This window comes from Phocoena phocoena, chromosome 3 (genome assembly GCF_963924675.1).
Source record: "Phocoena phocoena chromosome 3, mPhoPho1.1, whole genome shotgun sequence".
Lineage (NCBI taxonomy): Eukaryota > Metazoa > Chordata > Mammalia > Artiodactyla > Phocoenidae > Phocoena > Phocoena phocoena.
The window spans coordinates 91,700,045-91,720,277 of record NC_089221.1 but is presented as its reverse complement, the minus strand read 5'-3'; the positions used below and the strand labels follow the sequence as shown (position 1 = coordinate 91,720,277).

General features: G+C 39.5%; 1 protein-coding gene across 1 annotated transcript in view; it reads right to left on the bottom strand.

Annotated features, from left to right (window-relative positions):
* Window positions 1-20,233, bottom strand: part of CAMK4 (calcium/calmodulin dependent protein kinase IV) — a 216,223-nt gene that overhangs the window by 10,065 nt on the left and 185,925 nt on the right. The window contains exons 6-8 of the mRNA XM_065875298.1: window positions 17,953-18,043; window positions 15,849-15,923; window positions 693-768 (exon numbers count right to left, since the gene is read on the bottom strand). Of these exons, the coding sequence (XP_065731370.1) occupies window positions 693-768; window positions 15,849-15,923; window positions 17,953-18,043 (242 nt within the window). The remainder of the gene's footprint in view (window positions 1-692; window positions 769-15,848; window positions 15,924-17,952; window positions 18,044-20,233) is intronic.

Here is a 20,233-nt window from a genome sequence, read left to right as displayed (position 1 = left end):
ACTCTTCCATTGTTCTTGATTATTTCCCTTGTATTTGTCTGCAATTCCATCATCTCTTTGGCAAACTGAAACCCCATGTTTATTAATGGACAGGAGCTCAGGAATGGAGTTGGGGATACCAGAGAGTGAGAGATTTAGCCCCCCCCCCTTTTTTTTTCTCCCAGAGAACAGGTTTCTCTGAGTTTAGGGTATTAAACTAAAGGTCCTTGAGAACTTAACAGATATAGGAACCCAAACTGATAGCCCAAATGCATTTAAAACATTCCTGATAAGAAACATACCAGTTTGGGATTGCTTCAGAGATTAAACTGCCATTTGCCCCTTCAAAAGGAATAATACTCTAATCATTTGGACAAGATGCACATAAATAAAATAAGTACAAGTTTAATAGGTGGATTTGTTTCATGCTCATTACTATCATCAAACAATGAATTGTTTCCCAAATCTGCTATACACTGCATAGCAGAATGAGACACAGCAAAGCCCTAGACAGAAGTTCTGGCCCCAAGAAAATGACAAAATAAAAAGCAATGCTCATTTTCCGAAAATTCCATCAGTAACTACACTTAGTATGTCATAGAAAACCACAAAAAGTCAAAAAGGAATCTTGTTTTTTATGAGGACTATGAGTAACTAGAAAATATTACAGCAAAGGCCAACAGTATGCTTAGAGATTGCTTTTCTTCACTTACAAGATGTAGGTGATTATTCCTACAGACCACATGTCCACCTCAGGTCCATAGGCATAGCCTCTAAGAATTTCAGGTGCTGCAGAAAGAGTGAAAATTGTATTAAATTACAGTTTAAATTCAGTTTAAATACAGTTTAAATTTAAATTTTAATAACAAGCAATAGGGAAGAAATGAATTCATCAACAGAAACTTCAGAACAGTTTTATAACCAATCTTCTCTCCCCAAACCAAAGTATGAGTCTACAAATTCTTACCTCTATTTTAGTGGGAGACATTATATATAGTCTCTCTGTGTTTGGGGTGCATAAAAATAAAGTTATTAAATGTAATATTCTACATCAGAACATCATGATACTGCTCAAATCAGATAGAGCTATATTTCTGCTACAAAGGGAGCTGTGTACATAGAAAAGAAATGAAAGTTTAGCATAGTAAGGGGAAAAAGGGCACAATCATGGCGCCTGGTGTGTCCATGAGTGTGTGTGTGTTTGACAACGCGCAGGACAGGGAGCAGGGCAGACAGTGAGAGGACCGGAAAGTCTCTAGTACTGGAAAGTTGGAACAGGAGCTAGGAGGGGCCCTGGCACATGTCTTGGTGCTGAGAACTACACATATGTCCTCAGAGAGCAGCTGTCCCCAGTCAGTTTGGGATTATGAACTGAGAAAGGGGGCTTCCCTGTGCACAAGGAGGCTGCTCCTATCAGCCCTGCCCACCATTGTGAAAATGGAAGGTCTTCTCAGCCATTAAACAGCCTGGCCCGGTAGTATAGAATAGTGAGATCTTCCATGATTTTATTACCTTAGAGCCGTGAAAATGGAGAGTTAACTGGGTCTAACTGTTTGCACTGAGGATTGGAGGTGTTGTTTGTTTGCCTAACTAACAAAGGAAGAAAAGAAGTGAGAGCTCTACCCTCTACGTAGAAATAGGGCTCAGGTTTAGAGCCCAGAGTAGCCCCTTTCTATTTTGAACAAAAGTGCTGTCTGTAGGTGTCAGCAGGGCCCCTGAGGAAGGAGCTGATTGATGAATGCTGAGGGGTCCTTAAGGGAGGCCTTCGGGACAGGGGCACCACACTTCTCCTTCCCTCAGTGGGGTAGGAGAGCAGGATCCCTTGTCCATGCAGCCTGGGAATGTCAATATTGGTGGAGATTGTCAAAGTGAGCTCCTAAAGGAAGCTGGTCTCATGGGACTCTGAATTTAATTTACAGGAAGGAACACAGCAGATTTTCCACTGATGTCTTCCCATTCTATCCCCTTCTCTCCATCCTTTTCCAACCAGAATATTCTCTTCATATTTTATGTAGAAACTGTGTTACATAAAATATAGGAGATGAAGAGCCTGTGTAATGATGGTGTGCATTCTAGTACTCTGAGAAGCAATTCAGCAAGATGCACCCTTTGAGGAACTGGATCTGGGGCCAAGAAGTTTTTCTCATCTATGAGCAAATTATTCCTAGAATATTTTCCTTTTAAGATTTAATTAAGATAATTAAGAAAAATGCACGCTCAAAGCCAACACCATTCTCTCTGTCAGGTTGGCTTCCGTTTCTAGAGCCATCTGTACCCACAGACAGTTCCTTTGGGCCGCAGCGGCCCCCGCACTGAACTCCCACTCGAAAATGATTTGCTCATCATAGTGCAAAGGGAACTGAGGTTCGGCTGCCACTTTCAGAAGGGCTGCTACTGTCAGGGAGCTGAACACATGCATATTTGGCATGCACAGTTAGTACCATGTGCCCTTCCCCACTCCAGGTATCCACATCCGTGAAGCGTTATCAAGTCTCACACTGACATTTCAACATAAACACAGACATGTGTTTGTGGACAGTCTTATATTTCCTGGGTCTTGGTTTTTACCTCTAGTAAATGAATTGAACTAGCTAATTTCCAAGTTTACTTTGAGTTTTAGCCGCTGTGATGTACATAAAGGGATAGTTATTAGAGTTTAAGCAAGAAGAGAGGACAAGCACTCCTGCTACAGAACCTGCTGAAATCCCATCCCTCCCACCGGAGCGCCTACTGTGTCTGCTGCCCTGCAAGCACCTATCCTGTCAGGTCCAGTGAAATCAAACCTCCCGTCCTGTGCTGTGCAGAGGTCAGCACGCTGTCTCGAAGGTCAGGTGCTCTCTCAGGCCATCCTCCATAGCTCCCAGGCCAAGGGCCCCAAACGAAGTGAATACTATGGAACAAAAGCCTTTCTGAATCCACTTTAGAGGGCATCTGGGTTTCTTACCTGATATGGCAAGATCTGATCTCCCTTCACAGCACTGGGTGCAACCTTACTCTCCAGAGGCAATTTATTTCCTTATAAGACCTTATGCTGCAATGTGAGTAAACTGGTGGTGTGAAAAGCTAGACTTTCCATAGGGAGGTTAACTGAGATGAAAGGAATATAGAACGTTTTCACCCTCCATAATTCCTCTTAAAAAGAATTTTTTTAATGAATTTATCCTATTGAATATTTACTAATCCTAATATAAAATTTGGGTGAAACATGCCTAACTTCCTAGACACAATTAGATACCAAATCACAGTAACCTTTAAATATTTTCACTCATTAGTTAGTATGACCTTGACTTCAGAACCAGCAGAACACATCCTTGTAATCTACTGAACCCTTTCCAAGAGCCAAAAGCTTTTCTAGAATACATTTCAGACACTGGCACGCCAGCGCTTCAAGTCTCCGAGGTATCAAATGTCCTTGAAGGTAATTCTACAGAATTGTGATTTTCTTAGAGTGAGAAATAGTTGACTACTTCCAGTTCAGTTCAAGAAAAGGCATCAACTAGTGCAGCTATTAATGCTATAAGCACTTCTGGATGTCCTTCATATATTTTCTTACCTCATTGCCAAAACAAACAAACAAGCAAATGCAAAATGGGGGATAAAACATTTCAAGGTGTAATACAGTTTTTAAAAATGTATTGTAAGTGATTTAGAACCATCTTTTCAGAAATAGTCAATAGTCATTTATTGATTTTCCTGGCTGTCTTCTAAGTAGATCCAAGTTTTCTGCCACTTCCTAAAGTTATCTTATCATTTATGTTATTGCTCATTAAACACTAAATGCTACAGAACTCCCAGGACACTTCACACTCCAATATCTAGCAATTGAAGGCGCATATAAAGATTGGAATGAATTACATTTTATTAAATAAAATCACTGTAACTGAAAATGGTTCTAAGATAAGAAGTATCAGGTATAGCCTGTGACACACTGATTGGTGCTAGGTTTTCCCTCTTTTCCTAAAGTCCTAGGAGAAGAATAGAGGGATAATTTAGTTCACTTCATTTTGTCAATGCCCTAGATGAGCTTTATGATCCCTTCCTACCTATGGAGTTAAAACTAGAGAATGGCATTCGTTATCAGAAGACTTTTTCAAACTACTGTTAACTGTTTTGAGACAAATCCAAGGGAGACTAAGGTGAATGAAATCAACAGGTTCATTCACTCACTCATTTAATAATTTAATTTATAATAAATTTAATAAATTAATATATCATGAACTATTTGTTAAGTACATGCTGTATGACAGATACTGTTGGGTGGTGCTGGGGAATAATGGGGAGTTACAGAGAACAAGTCTCCATCATCACGGAGCTTACAGTTTGGTGGGGGAGGTAGATGCTGATCAAGAAAACCATACGGGGACTTCCCTGGTGGTCTAGTGGTTAAGACTGTGCTCCCAATGCAGGGGGCCGGGGTTCCACCCCGGTCAGGGAACTAGATCCTGCAAGCTTCAACGAAGATGCCTGCGTGCCGCAACTAAGACCTGGCACAGCCAAATAACTAAATAAATAATTTTTCTAAAGTATCCTTTAAAAAAAAAAAAAAGAAGGAAGAAAACCATACGAAGAAACGTAAAGTGGTAACCGGAAGCGCTTGGAGGGAGAGTGGCTCTAATAGAGGGCTGACCTGGTCAGAAAGATGGAGAAATGTGATCAGAGAAAGCAAAGTTTAAACAGATGTAAAAGATCTAGAGAAGTTAACTAGGCAGGGGGAGAGGTAGTGGTTGAAAGAGACAGAAGAGGGTTCGGATGGAGAAAGCACGCGTAAAGGGACCTTGCGGCAAGAAGGGACAAGCGGCCCTTAGGGAACCGGAGCAGTCAGTGTGGGTGGAGCGTAGCCAGTGTGCGAGGCCCAGGTTCATCCAGCACCTGGGAGGCAGGTCCAGGCCAGACTGCAGATTCCACTAGTTCAGGGGTTTTTTTGTTCGTTTGTTTTTAAATTCTCTCCTACATTTTCATTTTAACCATTCAAAACATATGGGAAATATAGCCAATATTTTATAATAACTATAAATGGAGTATAAACTGTAAAAATTTTGAATCACTATTTTGTACACCTGAAACTAATATAATATTGTCAATCAACTCTACCTCAATTGCAAAATGGAAAAAAAAAATCTATTTTCATCTTAAGGCCTGAATCTGACTTTACAAAACTACTCCCCCCCCCACCACAGCTGAGGGAAAAAACACTGTGGAGCTTTTACTGTAGAGGCTTATCTTGAATTCATAGTTTTCTGGGGGCCACAAAAATCCATGGCATCTTTAGCACAGCGTCTAGAAGTCTCTCTAAGCTTTGCCTCTGGGGAGTGAGCAGTTTGGAAGGAGGAAGGAGAGGGATTTATCTGCCAGAAGCAGAAGGGCAGTGTTTGGAAATTCTCTGCTTCTTCCCGGTTCCTAACTTGGCCTGGGAACCGGGAGGAGAATGCCTTCAGGGTAGCGTCCTATAGGTGGCAGCAAGTGCCCACAGCCGGGCAGACTCCAAACTTGTGCTTTTCTTAGCATCTGTACCATGTGTGGTCCTTTGTGACGGTGTCACATACATTTGGCAAGAATGAGGCACAACCTTTTTAACACTGTCAAGTGCAATTTTTGCTTTGACAACAGAGAAGCCAGGCGATGTCCCAGTGCTACATGTTATAACAAAGGTATGGAATGGATCAGACTGTGATACAGTTGAGATGCTTCCAGAGGGGGTTGCCTCTGGCTAGAAGCAGCCTTGTCACTTTACTACAGTGAATCTCAGAATACTATCAATTCTTGCATGCCATGCGGTGGAAGCTTGAGAACAACAGAGGAGGCATTTGAAGTCCCTGTCACTTTAGTTATTTATAACTTGTTCGTGTAGAGCAAGAAAAAAGTTTGAAGGATGTTTTGAAACACAAGTGATAGGCTCTTTATGTTCCAATGCATCTTTTCTATTTTCCTTGGCTCTTGATCTTTTACACAGTAAATATCAGGCAATCCAACCCTCACTTGATGTTTTTCATTTTAGCTGTTAAAAAAGTCTTCCTTGGGCTTCCCTGGTGGCACAGTGGTTGAGAGTCCGCCTGCCAATGCAGGGGACGTGGGTTCGTGTCCTGGTCCGGGAAGATCCCACATGCCGCGGAGCGGCTGGGCCCGTGAGCCATGGCCGCTGAGCCTGCGCGTCCGGAGCCTGTGCTCCGCAACGGGAGAGGCCACAACAGTGAGAGGCCCGCGTACTGCAAAAAAAAAAAAAAAAAAAAAGTCTTCCTTGCCACATGAATTGTATGACAGTTCTCTCTGTATAAATCTTATAAATGGGTGAAGAAAGAGCCTGTTTATTTTCCTCACTTTACTTTTTAATTTTTTTAATAATACCCTGAAGAGAAAATCAAATATGTGAGAACACCTAGTGCTTTCAGAAGAGGAAAAAGGAAACGCGACTTATTTTAATTAGCCTGTGTAAGTTTCATTTCTATGGAATTCACTTTTCTATGATTCCACTGAGCTCTCCCATCTTGGAGTAGTCACTATTTGTTCCAAATCTTAATCATACCAAGTCTCCTGGTCACTTTAAAGCTGTGATGGATGCTGGCTGAGGGACAGCAAAGGAGTGTTAACTGTTGAAAAGCTGCCTTCCCATTTTTTGTGGGATAAGGTAGAGTATAAATAAATAAACCACATAAATAAATTAACCCAACTCATCCTAATATTAACATTATGTAAGAATCTCTTTTTTAAATGAAGATGCAGATATAAAGTAATGGACTTAGCATTCAAACTCTGTCTCATGTGTTAAGTATGGCAAATACTGTGTTTTTCTCCAAAGATGCTATACATCTTACTGATAATTATCAATAATAATTCTTTTGAAACTTTTAATGTTTATTTTATGCATATCCTTCCTGTAGCAAACATTCTAAAATGGAACATTTTGTGGGTGTTCAGGGCCCAAATAATACGTTTTAAGCAAGTCTTCTACCCACTTGCCATCAATCACCTCTCCCTTTAGACCTCTTTTCCTCCCATCATTCCACCCTCACATATATAATAATAGAGCTGAATCCTCACGGCATGTGAATTCTCCAGCACAGTTGGTTCTGTTCTTGAAGTAGTCTCTTACGATTATAAGGAAGTGGGCACAGAAAATGATTTGTGATATTGAGACCCAGAAGTTAAGGATTAACAGTACATTAAAAAATTGTCTCTAAACTAAAAGGAGCAAGAGAAGTGAGGGGATGATGTTGGTGACAATCTCTTTAGACTCAATTTTATCAGCCATCTCAGGCCAAAATATACGTGGTTAACTTTGATTTAACTGAGTGGTTGTCCTAAACTTAGTTTATACATATAGAATGTATACACAGATTTTGTGGTAATATTATTTAATACCACATGGGTGATGAAGAAATTTGTAGGACTCTTCCTCCCCTCTCCTTTTTGATAACCCTAAATCCTGAGAGATGAGTCAATCAGCTTTTGTGACCATTTCCCAAGCTAGGGAGGCAGCCCCTTATATTGCTGACAGCTTTAGATGTGAGAACATTGTTTTGTGTGTATTGAGCCTCAAATCTGTGCTTTACAACATCTATTCGTGATTTCTAATTCTGTCCTGTGGAGCTTCTACTATTTGACAGTCTCAATGATAATGTGGTTTCTTCTCTTCTCTCTGGCCTCCTAATGGTGATGTTGCCCAGGGATCAGTGGGGGTCATTTCCTTTTCTGCTTTGGTGATGCTAGATAGTCTCATGACTTTAAATAGCATTTATATGTTGATAACGCCCACATTTATATCAACAGCCACGCCCTTGCTCCTGAATTTCAGACATATACACCCCTCTGCCCACATGTCACCTCCACTTGGATGTCTAACAGGCATCTCAAAATCAACAAGCCCCAAACCTGCTGCTCCCGAAGTCTTCCTCATCTCAGTTAATGTTAGCTCTATCTTTCCAGCTGGAGCTCTCTGATCCCTTCTCTGGCCTACTCTTGCCCTCCTACTGTTTCTTGCCTCAGGGTCGGTGTGCTCTGTCCCCTCTACCTGGAATGTTCTTTCCCTAGATATCCATGTTGCTTGCTCTCTCCCTTACCTCTTTCAAGTCTTTGCTCTTATGTTCCCTTCTCAGGTGAAGCCTTCACTGATCACACCTGTTTAAATATTAACTCAGCCTCCCAGCACTTCCTATCCCCTTTCCCAACTCTATATTCTTCCACAGAAATTATATCCTCTTTCTATATAATTTACACATTTACTTTGTTCACTATTTGTCTTCTCCCACTAAAATGTACCTTTCTTAAAGAAGAAATTTTTTCACTGCTATATCGCTGCTATATCACCTAGAACAGTGCCTGGTGCATAATAGGAGTTTAATAAATATTTATTAAACGAAAAAAGAATAAAGTTCCACAGAATACCCTTGGTTTAGGTCAGCATCAGACCAACACAAAGGCCCCAAGAGACTCATTTTCCTCTAAGTTTAAAATTTCCAAGACAGCTTAAAATAAGCCTGCACTCAACCTGCAGAGTCCCTGTCCTTTTGCAAGGTCAAGAACAAGATGAACTACAACCTTTCCTCATCACTCCTGTGTCTATCCCCAGTCCCACTTTTCCCTTTACCTGGCACTTGTTCATTTGGATCAGGCACTGCTAGCACGCCGGGGACAATCCTATAATGGCTTGGGGACTTAGCATATCTCAGGGAAAACGAAGGGCTGTGCTCAGGAAGAGGAGATGGATCTGGGACCAACCTGCTTATCGTTCTTTGCTTTCTTCCTCGAGCCTTCCCTACTCCCTTCCTATTGTCAACAAGCCCCATGGGAACCCTAGTGTACACACACCAGCCTGTCCAGGGGAAACTTATACACAGTGCAGATGACGTTTTACTGTATGTTTATTTCTTCTAGTGTTTTTTTTTTTTTTAAAGTTCATTGCAAAAAGGAAGGCATCATTGTGGGCTTTTAATTAGCTCTCAGGCGAGATAATCCCCTACTTGATTAGATTATCAATGTAATTGGGTACTCACTATTTCACCTTAACTATTTAGTGTTCTAGAAAAGAACGAAAACATGAAACTATCCTGAAAGCTTGTATTTTAGACTATTAAATTTACTTCTTTTATCTCACTTACATTTTCCAATATTTTTCAAGGTAATGTGTGTGCATGTAGATAGAAATCTCTTCTGACTGTAGACTGTTGAAAATTGTAATTTTCGTAGAGTGGATGTCATAGGTTATTTCTTTAGAACATAGCATGTGGTAACAAGGAAGGATTATCCCTATAATAATGAGACCTGGCAAATGCCAAGAGGAAATAAATTCTTAACAGCTTCTGGACCCTGAAAATAGAATTTGGATAAACAGACATGTAGGAGTGTAAAATATGAACACATATAGTTTAATAAACTAAGCCTATAAATAAATTAGATACTTGGTATTAGACAGAAACATTCTTTTACCTAACAACTTCCACACTGGTTTCTTTTTTACTCTAACAGCTTGTATTTCTTTTCTGTGATGGGCATGGGTAGGTCTGAACACCCACAGAATTCAAGCCTCAAATATCTGAACCAGTTAAGATACTTTGGAAGTAATATTGCATAGTTACATTGTAGCACATTTATCAGAAGCCATGGCCCAATGGATTTTTTTTTTCTTGAGACCTGTTTCTTTTCCCAACAACAAGATTTTGAGAACCTCTTCAGTGTTGACCCCCTCATGGACTATGTTAGAGCGCTAGTCATTGATTCCATTTATCTGGATCACAAATTTTAGTTTTCTGGCCTGGAGTTTAGTTTTGGCTGGGCAGATTTCCCAGGAAATAATGAGTATTTGCTTAAACACACAGCATCTGTGATATTTTTTCTTTTGAGATTCACTTATAGGAGAACTCTCTGTTATTAATAGCCTGGGGCAAAGGTTCTATAAGTGAGACTGATTGGGTAACTTTCCTTTTTTAATTTCCTGACAAATGACAGATGGTATAACATAGATACCCACTCTCTCCAAAGATGTAATTGAAAAAACCCTTCTATTCAAAAAACTAGACGCAGCGTACATAAGGATAATTGACCTAGGATGTAATCGTCCTTACATCAAGCAAGGAAACAAGGTCAGCCTTCCCCTCTCTGTCACTGTTCCAAGTTAAATGTAAAGTCTCTGTGTAAAGTAATGCTTTCCATAGCACGACAGAGATTCTCGCCAGTTTTGCTCTTGCGTTTAATTTCCAGATCATTCTATAAATGAACAGTTCCTGCCTCACCTAAATATTCTCAGAAGGCTACATGGCAAACTGATGACAGTACTTATATGTGGTGAAGGGAGAAAGGGCTAGAATTGAGGTTGATCCTCAAAGAGGGGTTCAGCCTTGTCTATAAATGGTCTAATTGTTTATAAGACAGATGAATATAAATATTACTATATTACATTAAAAAAAATTGAAAACCCTGCATCTTTCCTCCGCTCTAGGTCACCTATTTCCTGTGCCCTGGTGTTACTAGGACTTCTGTTTTTCCCTAACTCAGCTTTTTCAATGCTTTCAGTGTATCCTTAAAATCCTGCCCCCTCCTTTGCTCCCACTTGGAGGTAATATTCTAGTGTATTTCCTTTGGACCAAGAGTATGTATGAATATATGTCTCTTTATATATATTATTCTTATTTTTAAAGTTTATTTATTTATTTTTTGGTTGTGCTGGGTCTTCGGTGCTGCGCGCGGGCTTTCTCTAGTTGCATTGTTGCAGTATGTGGGCTTCTCACTGTGGTGGCTTCTCTTGCTTTGGAGCACAGGCTCTAGGTGCACGGGCTTCAGTAGCTGTGGCATGCAGGCTCAGTAGCTGTGGCGCACAGGCTTCAGTAGTTGTGGCTCTCAGGCTCTTGAGCGCAGGCTCAGTAGTTGTGGCGCACGGGCTTAGTTGCTCCATGGCACATGGGATCTTCCCGGACCAGGGCTTGAAACTGTGTCCCCTGCACTGGCAGGCAGATTCCTAACCACTGCACCAACAGGGAAGTCTTCCCTCTTTATATATATTATGTTACTTTTTAAATTAAATACATTTAACTTTATTGTTTTTGATTTCTAAGCCTGCCTCAGCCTATATAATTCCACACATACGTTTACCACTTTAGAGTCCACAAAGAACTTATATTTTCTCTCTCAATCTCCACCCCTGCCCCAGCTTCCTTGCTGCTTTCTCCTCCTTTCTGTATAATATAGCAAATTACTACTTCTTGATGAGTCTCTACCTATAGCAGAGTGGAAGGATTATCTTGATCTTGTTCAACCACTCAATTCCCTTTTTCCCCATTACACAGCCTCAAGGGTGATATGGATATCTGCAGGGAAAAAAAGAGCAAATGGAAAATAAGCCTCCATTATGAGATGGCGTTATCTGTAAGATGGGCCTGTCTTATAAGATGGCAAAGACAAGCATCTGAAATAGTATTTTTACAATAACTTTTTTTTGTGTGTGTGTGGTACGCAGGCCTCTTACTGTTGTGGCCTCTCCCGTTGTGGAGCACAGGCTCCGGATGCACAGGCTCAGCAGCCATGGCTCACGGGCCCAGCCACTCCACGGCATGTGGGATCTTCCCGGACCGGGGCACGAACCCGTGTCCCCTGCATCAGCAGGCGGACTCTCAACCACTGTGCCACCAGGGAAGCCCTACAATAACTTTATATTAAAAAAATAAACGATTGGATTTGGGAGTAGATTGAATACATTATTCACTGAGAAGCTGTTTATGGAGTGACAGGAAAGAGCATTTACAATAGCTTTCTAATTTGTCTTCTTTTGATCTCTTTTCTCTCTCAAATCCATCTGTCATAATGTCATTATCAAGGTATTTATAAAATACAGGTTTGATTTAAAAATATAATTGCCCTGATTAAGAACCTTTGCTGGATCACTATTATCTACCAAAGCAAGTCTGAATTCCTTAGCCTAATGTACAGATTCTTTTAAAATTTGGTCCATCCTACTTTTCCAAGTCCATCTGTATTCTCTGTACCAAAGACTCTGTGTTCCAGTCATGCAAAGTGACAAAGTAACAAACAGTCCCTGAACTTTTCAGATGCTACCACTCCTCTGACTTTTCTCTTCCTGTGCTTGCTGACAAACAATGCCTTGTGGCCACCTCTTCACTTGTTGAACTCCTACTAATCCTTTAGTACCCCTCCTCTGTAAAGGCCCATCTAAGAAGGATTAATTGTTCCCTCCCCTCTAAATGCTTGAGCCTTTGGCTCAGATAAATATATAACTTATTACAACAAATTTTGATTTATGTGTACAGGTCTTTCTTCTTTTATAGCCTATGAAATCCTTAAAGGGCAAGATCATACTGTGTTCACTCTTATAATCTCAGTGACTAACATGGAGTCTATTAGACATTCAATGTTCATTTTATCAGTGAATGAATCATTCATTCATAGAATGACCATTCTGTACTGCTGCAAGAAAGAGTTGCTCTTATCACTATTATTATTATTAATTTATTTATTTATATTTTGGCTGCACGTGGGCTCTTCGTTGTGGCATGCAGGCTTCTCTCTAGTTGCAGCGTGCAGGTTTTCTCTCTCTAGTTATGGTGCGTGGGCTCCAGAGCGCATGGGCTCTGTAGTTTGTGGTATGCAGGCTCTCTAGTTGAGGTGCATGGGCTCAGTAGTTGTGGCGCGCGGGCTTAGTTGCCCCTAGGCATGTGGGATCTTACTTCCCCAACCAGGGATCGAACCCGCATCCTCTGCATGGGAAGGTTGATTCTTTACCACTGGACCATTGGGGAAGTCCCTCTTATCACTATTATTAAAGCCACTGAAAGGACTGCTATCTCTTAGTCATGGCAGGGACCCTGAGAGATCACTAGGGTAAGTTCTCCCTGATCCTTCAATTTCAGGGCTGCTCAAGTCTCAGAGAATTTCTCCAACCTACCTACCTCCCTGGAATACTTATTGTTCTGTATTAGATAATGATTACTAAATTGTCCACCAGCTTTATTCTTGTGGGAAATCCTTAATTTGTTGTCTCATTCTTTTCTCAATCCTCTTTCAATGCTTCTGTCAATTGGTCAGCAATTAGTGGTCACAAACAGGCAACCCCATTTGGCACATAGTACTAAATTCCAGGTTCTTATTTTTCTCCATATTGTTGGCGATCTGGAGGCAGGAAAGAAATTCAGGATGAGGACAAATAAGGACATATGAATTAGAGAAAGGAAAAGTTCACACGGCATCATTAGAAGGGAAGGGTGATAGGCTGTCTACTAACAGTTCTAAGGAAAATGAAAAAGAGCATGCCTATAGGGAACATACTGCAATGGTTTCCACATTAAAAAAATATTTATTTACTTATTAATTTATTTGGCTGCATCAGGTCTTAGTGGCGGCATGCGGGCTTCTTTCTAGTTGTGGCGCGTGGGCTCTAGAGCATGCGGGCTTAGCCGCCCTGCAGCTTGTGGGATCTTAGTTCCCAGACCAGGGATCGAACGCACGTCTCCTGCATTGGAAGGCAGATTCTCAACCACTGGACTACCAGGGAAGTCCTCACATTTTTTTCTGAGAATGAAAATCTTACTCATAAGCCTGTGGTAGAGATAGTGAGTCATCTAATGCAATATTCATTCTTTGTAATAGAACCCTGAATTCATTTGGGACAGCAGCACGTGCGGCCAAGGGATATATTGCCAGTTTCCCTGGCAGTGTGGAGGCTATAACTAAGTGCTGGCTGATAAGATATAAGTGGAAGTGACATGTGGGGCTTCAGCAAGTCTGTTTAACAGTGAAAATGTGCACTCTTTTTTAGATTTGTTTCCTTCTGGTTGTGTAGAATGCAGATATAATGACTGACTTCAAGCAGCCATTTTGGACTGTGAGGAAACATACTCAGGAATGGTAGAGTAAGACAGGAAAAGTCTGAATCCCTGACACTGAGATCCACCACACCTGCAGAACCATAGCTGTGGAACCCATCAGGATTGCCTATCTCTAGACCTCTAGCATCAGAGAAATTAACTTCTGTCTTGTTTAAGCCATAGTTATTTTTAGTTTTCTGAATTTACTCCTAATTGATAAATTACTCCTGTCCTCAAGGATCTTAAGATCCAGAAGAAGAATATTTGGCACAATGTAAAGATTTAACAGAAAGATAGGTACAAAATTCTGTGCACTTCCTGGATTTATGAACAATTCTGCTGCAAGAAAGTAATCTAAAATATTATTATTTTAGACCAGGGAAACTAGCTAGTTAAAATCAAAATTATAAAATGTTTATGTGAACATGGAAACATGGAGACTGGTGTGGAAGAATGAATGAGGCTGTTAATATTGATTACACATGTTTGGATTTTCACTTCTTACAATGACCAAGTAATACTTTTGAGGCTTCGAAAATTAAAATAGAGAATATTTTAAACTAAAAGCAATAAATGATAAATATTTCTATGAGGGAAAACTATACTGATTTATCTATGTTGCTTTTTTGAATAGGGAATTCTATAAATCTGTTTTCAGGACATTGTATACCAGGATTCTCATCCCTGATCCACTAATAACTAGATGTGGAATCTTGGGGAAGTCATACTCTTTTGACCTTAGTAAAATGAGAATGTTAGTAAATGAATATTAAAGTTTCTTTCAGCACTAAAATTCTGTGAATTTAATCATACATTTGCTTCAGTGACTATCTTACTGCACCTCTCCAGTCTGATTTCTATGAATTCAAAAGTTGTTACAATGAGTCAGTAATATAGTTCTTATGTGCCTATTTCTGAGGTGGGTGACTAACAAATATAAATGCCATAGAAGAATAAGACAGATAACTGCAAATACCACCCTTCTCCTGTGTCTCCATAAAGGCCTTTCCATGTGCATAACCTGGTATTTCCTAAGATGCGATACTTTTTTGGTTTCCTGTCTGTTCCCCTATAGATTGTGAACCCCTGGGGATGGGGTTGGAGGCAAGAAATGCATCTTCCTGGTGCCAAGCACTGGCCTGAAATACAGCAGGTGATTTTGCTGAAGAGATGAGCGAGTGAAGGAAGATTTGTATAAAAAGACGATGATCCTAAGAGAAAATGATAGCTAATCTTATGACTGGTAACTTGAAGTCTTGTCTCTTTTCTTTGTAATCCAGATTTTAATTAATTTGTGACATATTCATTAGTCAGAAAAACTTTAGAAATTCTTGATAATTTTTGCAAGCTTTATTGGCTTTTAGGTTGTTGCCAGATTAATATAGCTGTCAAGGAAAGAAGGGCGAGCTTCATGCTGGCTTGGATCAAATGATATTGTTCTGTCTCTGGATTATGAACTGTACTCAGGGTACCTTCAGCCCATTCTGGGAGACTGGGCAAGAGGATGGGAGGACTGTCCCACAGCTCATCTCTGGGGGACTCTGGCGGTGAAACCCCACCTAAAGCCGTTGCCCTAGTCAGGCTAGGCCAGTGCCATCCATGAGAACTATGGGCTACCCCTCCCTCACTGCAGTCTTATACACCAACGGAATTAATGATACATGCTCTCCTCACACACCTTCTTGAGTAAAAGCAAATAAGTAAAGTAACAAAGGGCTCATGGCTTTAATCCCAACCACAATGCTGTTTCCCTGCCCTTTTCCCCGGTGACTGTCTTTCCATTCCTGAGTGGGTCCAAGAGTAGCTACTACCTAAAAGCAGGTACAGAACACCCAGTCCTTCCTTCTGAGGGCCCCTCTCCCCCCTGCTGTCTTAACAGGGGTGCCCTAAAATCAACATCATCGAACCCCTCATGCAGAACAACAGGTGGTCTGAATGTCATTTACATATGCCTTCCTCATGGAGACTTACATCAAATTGTGTTTCAAATAGAGATATTAGGAGTTAAAAAAGATCAGATCATTGAATACAATAAAAGTAAAATATTGGTATTAAAGAACATACCGCAGTACCCTGGGGTTCCACATACTGTCTTCATGAGCACTTGATGTTCCACGATTTTAGAGAGCCCAAAATCAGCTGAGACAAGAAAAAAATTTAATGAAGTGAGTCGTTTCTCAGCTTTTATATGATGACAGATTACTTTTTTGTTATTCAAAGTAAAACTTATTTATTTGTTTGTATTTGACGTTGGGGTGGATATAGATAGGGGCCAGTCACCTGGGACAATAAACTAAAAAAAACTAAATAATAATTCATGCCTTGCTTTAAATTGGAAAAAAAATACCCCATGACTCCCAAATACATGTTATGCTCTTCTCTATAATTACTAGCTTTCAGTAAATAAGCTATTTCTTCTTGAAATAATAGTTGTGACAGATATATTTTGTCTAATATTAATTCTGAGATTTGAAACTAACTCTAAAGGACAGTATAGAATTACTGATATAATTCAGAACTTTTAATCCACTGGAAGAAATCAAAATAAAAAATTAGACTTCTGTAAATGTCAGTAAAATGAACAGATATATCAAAGGTTTATTCTGCTTCAAAATAAGTAATTTTGTTCTCTAGTATATTTGACGGATAAGAATTTACTCTTGTATGAGGAACATATAACTTTGTGCAAAAATTCTTATTTATTTCTCAGAATGGTACCTAGATAAAACATAAACAGAAGTTGCTACCATTATGGTCTATTTGCTGGGCTACATCCTTCTCACCCAGGAAACATAAGGAAACAGTTCAAGGCCATTCTTCAAGAGAGGCAGGTACAGAATTGATGCCATTTTAGACTTCAAAGATAAACCCACATTTCCATGGAGGTGCTGATCCTTATCAGAAAAAGCAGCAGGAAGTCCTTCAGAAAGAAAGGCTCTCCTGTCTAAATTAGTATCTATCCATCCATTTAAAGAAATTTCTTGAAGGATAAAATCTTTGAAAGTGATGTTAAAGGAAATGGAAGCTTCCCTGCTGCCCACTGCCTTTCAGGAGTGATTATGAGAACAAGCTGGCTGCCCAGCACGACTTCAGTATTTTTTCTTTAGGTTCTTGCATTCATAAAGCACATTATGTTGTCTGAGCTCTTCCATGATATGTACAACTTAATTTTCAAAAGTGTTAACATTTATAAATGCAGTGAACTCATCAGATTAGAATTATAAAAGCGCCAAAAAAGCAATGCCCTTTAGAGGATTTAGTACAGATTCTACTAAGAAGATTTCACCTAAAATAAATTTTATAATTATTTTTGCAAACAAAGATTTGTTCTGTAAGGGACATGGAAAGTAAAATTTAATATACGTTTTTCTAAAATGATGATTTAATGATCTCTTTGGGTAGATCAGAACTTCCCAAACCATCTTTGTAGTTCTTCAGAGTGCTTACTGGGGGAACAAAACCAAACCAAGGTTTCCAGAGTCAAATAAGGTTTGGAAAAAGCCTCACAGACACTAATTTAGAAGTCACTCTACACATTAGCATTTTTAACTTTCTCAAAAGTCCTGCAGAAATAAAAATCTTGTTTAACTGTAAGTTGGCATTTCTTAAGTTACTTGACCAAACTTAGCACCTCCACAAACCATTCCCCCCGCCAAAAGGAGCCGGGAATGGTTCACTCAACTGAGGACCAGTGTTCTGTGGAGTGTACTTTGGGAAATACAGATCTCAATTTATCTCTGTTCATATAAACAAATGATTCAGAGCCCAAATTCACTGATATGTACTAAGCATTTTGTGTCAAAGTTCTTCATTACCTAAAATTAAGCTCCAACTAACTTGTGCAATAAGAAATGTCATGTAATCTGTGATTTTCTACTATATAAACTTATCTACAAAATACAAGGTCACCTCCTGAAGTCCCTGTCATTTCCAAGAGCTGTGATTCCTTTGTGTGTCCAGCAATGAAGCACCACCTTCTATGCACTAATTCAGGTAAATATTCCAGGAAAGAGCACAGACTTCCAAAACAATGCATTATTCCTTTACAGATACCAATATTTGAGGAAATTAAATGGAGGCAAAACTGGACAGAGCAATATTTACAAATTCCGTGGAATAAATTTCTTCTGCTTTGGGAAAAGGGATCATAAGACATCAGGAAACATACCAATTTTGAGTGGTGCATCTGGGGCTGGAGTTGCATAGAGAAGGTTCTCTGGTTTGAGATCACGATGGACAATCCCATTTTCATGTAGGTACTAAATAGGGAAAATAATTAAGTAACATTCATATAATTATATTTATGGTTCCAACATTTAATCTTTCCAGAATTATAATAATTTTTACTAAGTTATGTGATTCAACAACACACATACTATGATTTAAAAATAAACACCAAGAGGGAAAATATGTTTTAAACTATATGTCATTTGAGAATAGCTTATACATATTTTACTAAAAGTGAAATGCAATTTAAATTGTATAGAACCAACTGCCAGAAATAAAATATTTACTTCTCAGAGAATATTGGTTGCAGTTCTCATATGCATATTACCATATCAGCTCAAATTGGCTAATTATTATTATTATTATTATTTTTTTGCGTACATGGGCCTCTCACTGTTGTGGCCTCTGCCACTGCGGAGCACAGGCTCCAGACACGCAGGCTCAGCGGCCATGGCTCACGGGCCCAGCCGCTCCGCGGCATGTGGGATCTTCCCAGACCGGGGCACGAACCTGTGTCCCCTGCTTCGGCAGGCGGACTCTCAACCACTGCGCCACCAGGGAAGCCCTTGGCTAATTATTATTATAATAAAGTCAAGGTGCTCTGTGTTGAAATTTGTCTGATTTATTATCTGAAAAGCATAATTGTATGTGTCATCTTAGAAGTTCACAACCATAGCAAAGATTTCTTAATTATCATTTGAACAGACATTTAGATGTGAGTAATTATTATAGAGAACTACCCTTAATATGAAAAATATTGTTTAATGACAATGAATGCTCTCATAGACTCTTCTGAGGATTAGTATATCCAGCTATCAGTATAGAGTATTATACTTGAGATTATCTTAAAAATTACCTCTAACAACTCCATTCATTTTATTACATTTTAAATTATTTTGTAAATCATGTGTAATTAAACATGTAACATACTCTCATTGTGAATGTTAAAAGTTCTACCTGACCGTGCTTCTCTTCCAGGGGAAGCCTCAGGTCCTCTCCAAAAGCAATCATTCATCAGTTTGAAATGGTCTGAACTTTTTTCTATGCATTTACAAATATGAGTATATGTATACAAAGAAATATCCCTGATTTTTCCATTTTATTACATCAATGTATCATTAATAAAAGTTTTTACACTGCTCTTTTTTTCACTTAACATGTCTTTGAAATCTTTCTCACATGTCACCACAGCTTATTTTATTTAATCCTTGCATCCATTTTTTGTTTGATGTCCATCACTTTTTATTTTGCTATTCCCATTTTGATGGACATTCAAGTTTTTTAAAATTACAAATAATGCATTAATAAACTGTCAGTACTTGGATATTTGAGTATTTTTGCTGGTGTTTCTCTAGGACAGATACCTGGAAGCAGGTCTGGTGGGGTTAAAAGTTATATAGACTTTTAATTTTAATATATACTGCAAAATCACTTTCCTAAAAGACTCCATCAGTATTTACTCACATAAACATTGTAAGTGTATATGTTTTCCTAATATCTTTACAAAATTTATATTTTTAACTTTTGCTGAGCTGGAGTATAAAAATTATACCTTAAGTTTTGTTTAATTTATCTTTCTCTGTTTACTGGTATAGTCTAGCTTCTTTTCATACCTTTACTGGTTTTCCTTTTTATAAAATGCCCATTCAAATCCTTTGCCTATCTTTCTGTTGGGTTAAGAGAAAAAGTTGCCAGGGTGTTGTAGTTTTTCTCCTTTCCAATCTCATAGGGGAAGAGAGGAAGTCCTTTCTTTCTACTCAAGCCAAGTAAGAGGGGATAAACAGCTTCAAGGTCACTTGACATGTGTCACTTAGTGATTTGGGGAAATAGGGACTGATACCTGGCTCACTCATGAAAAACTGGAAAATGGTTGGAGCAGGTGATTGAGGAGAGAGGTTCTCAGTGAGATTCAGCTGCCTTCAAATAATAGCTGGACAAAGAAGCACATTTCTCATGGGCCCAGTGTAGACTGTGCAGAAGGGAATCAGACACTAGTCTCCCAGAAGAGGTCCCTTTGCTGGAGTGTTTCCTGCTGGGATGATGCCACCTCATCTCAGCATCACAGAAAGCAGAACATGAGGGAGGTGAGAGTAGGCAGCTGAAGGGCCACTTAGATCACCTAGAGTGAGAGAACTGTCCTGCAATGAGTCTCTGTAGAGCTATCAATGGTGTCCCATAGGGAAAGAACAACAGGCATTTGTAACCTGCCACACCCAGAGATC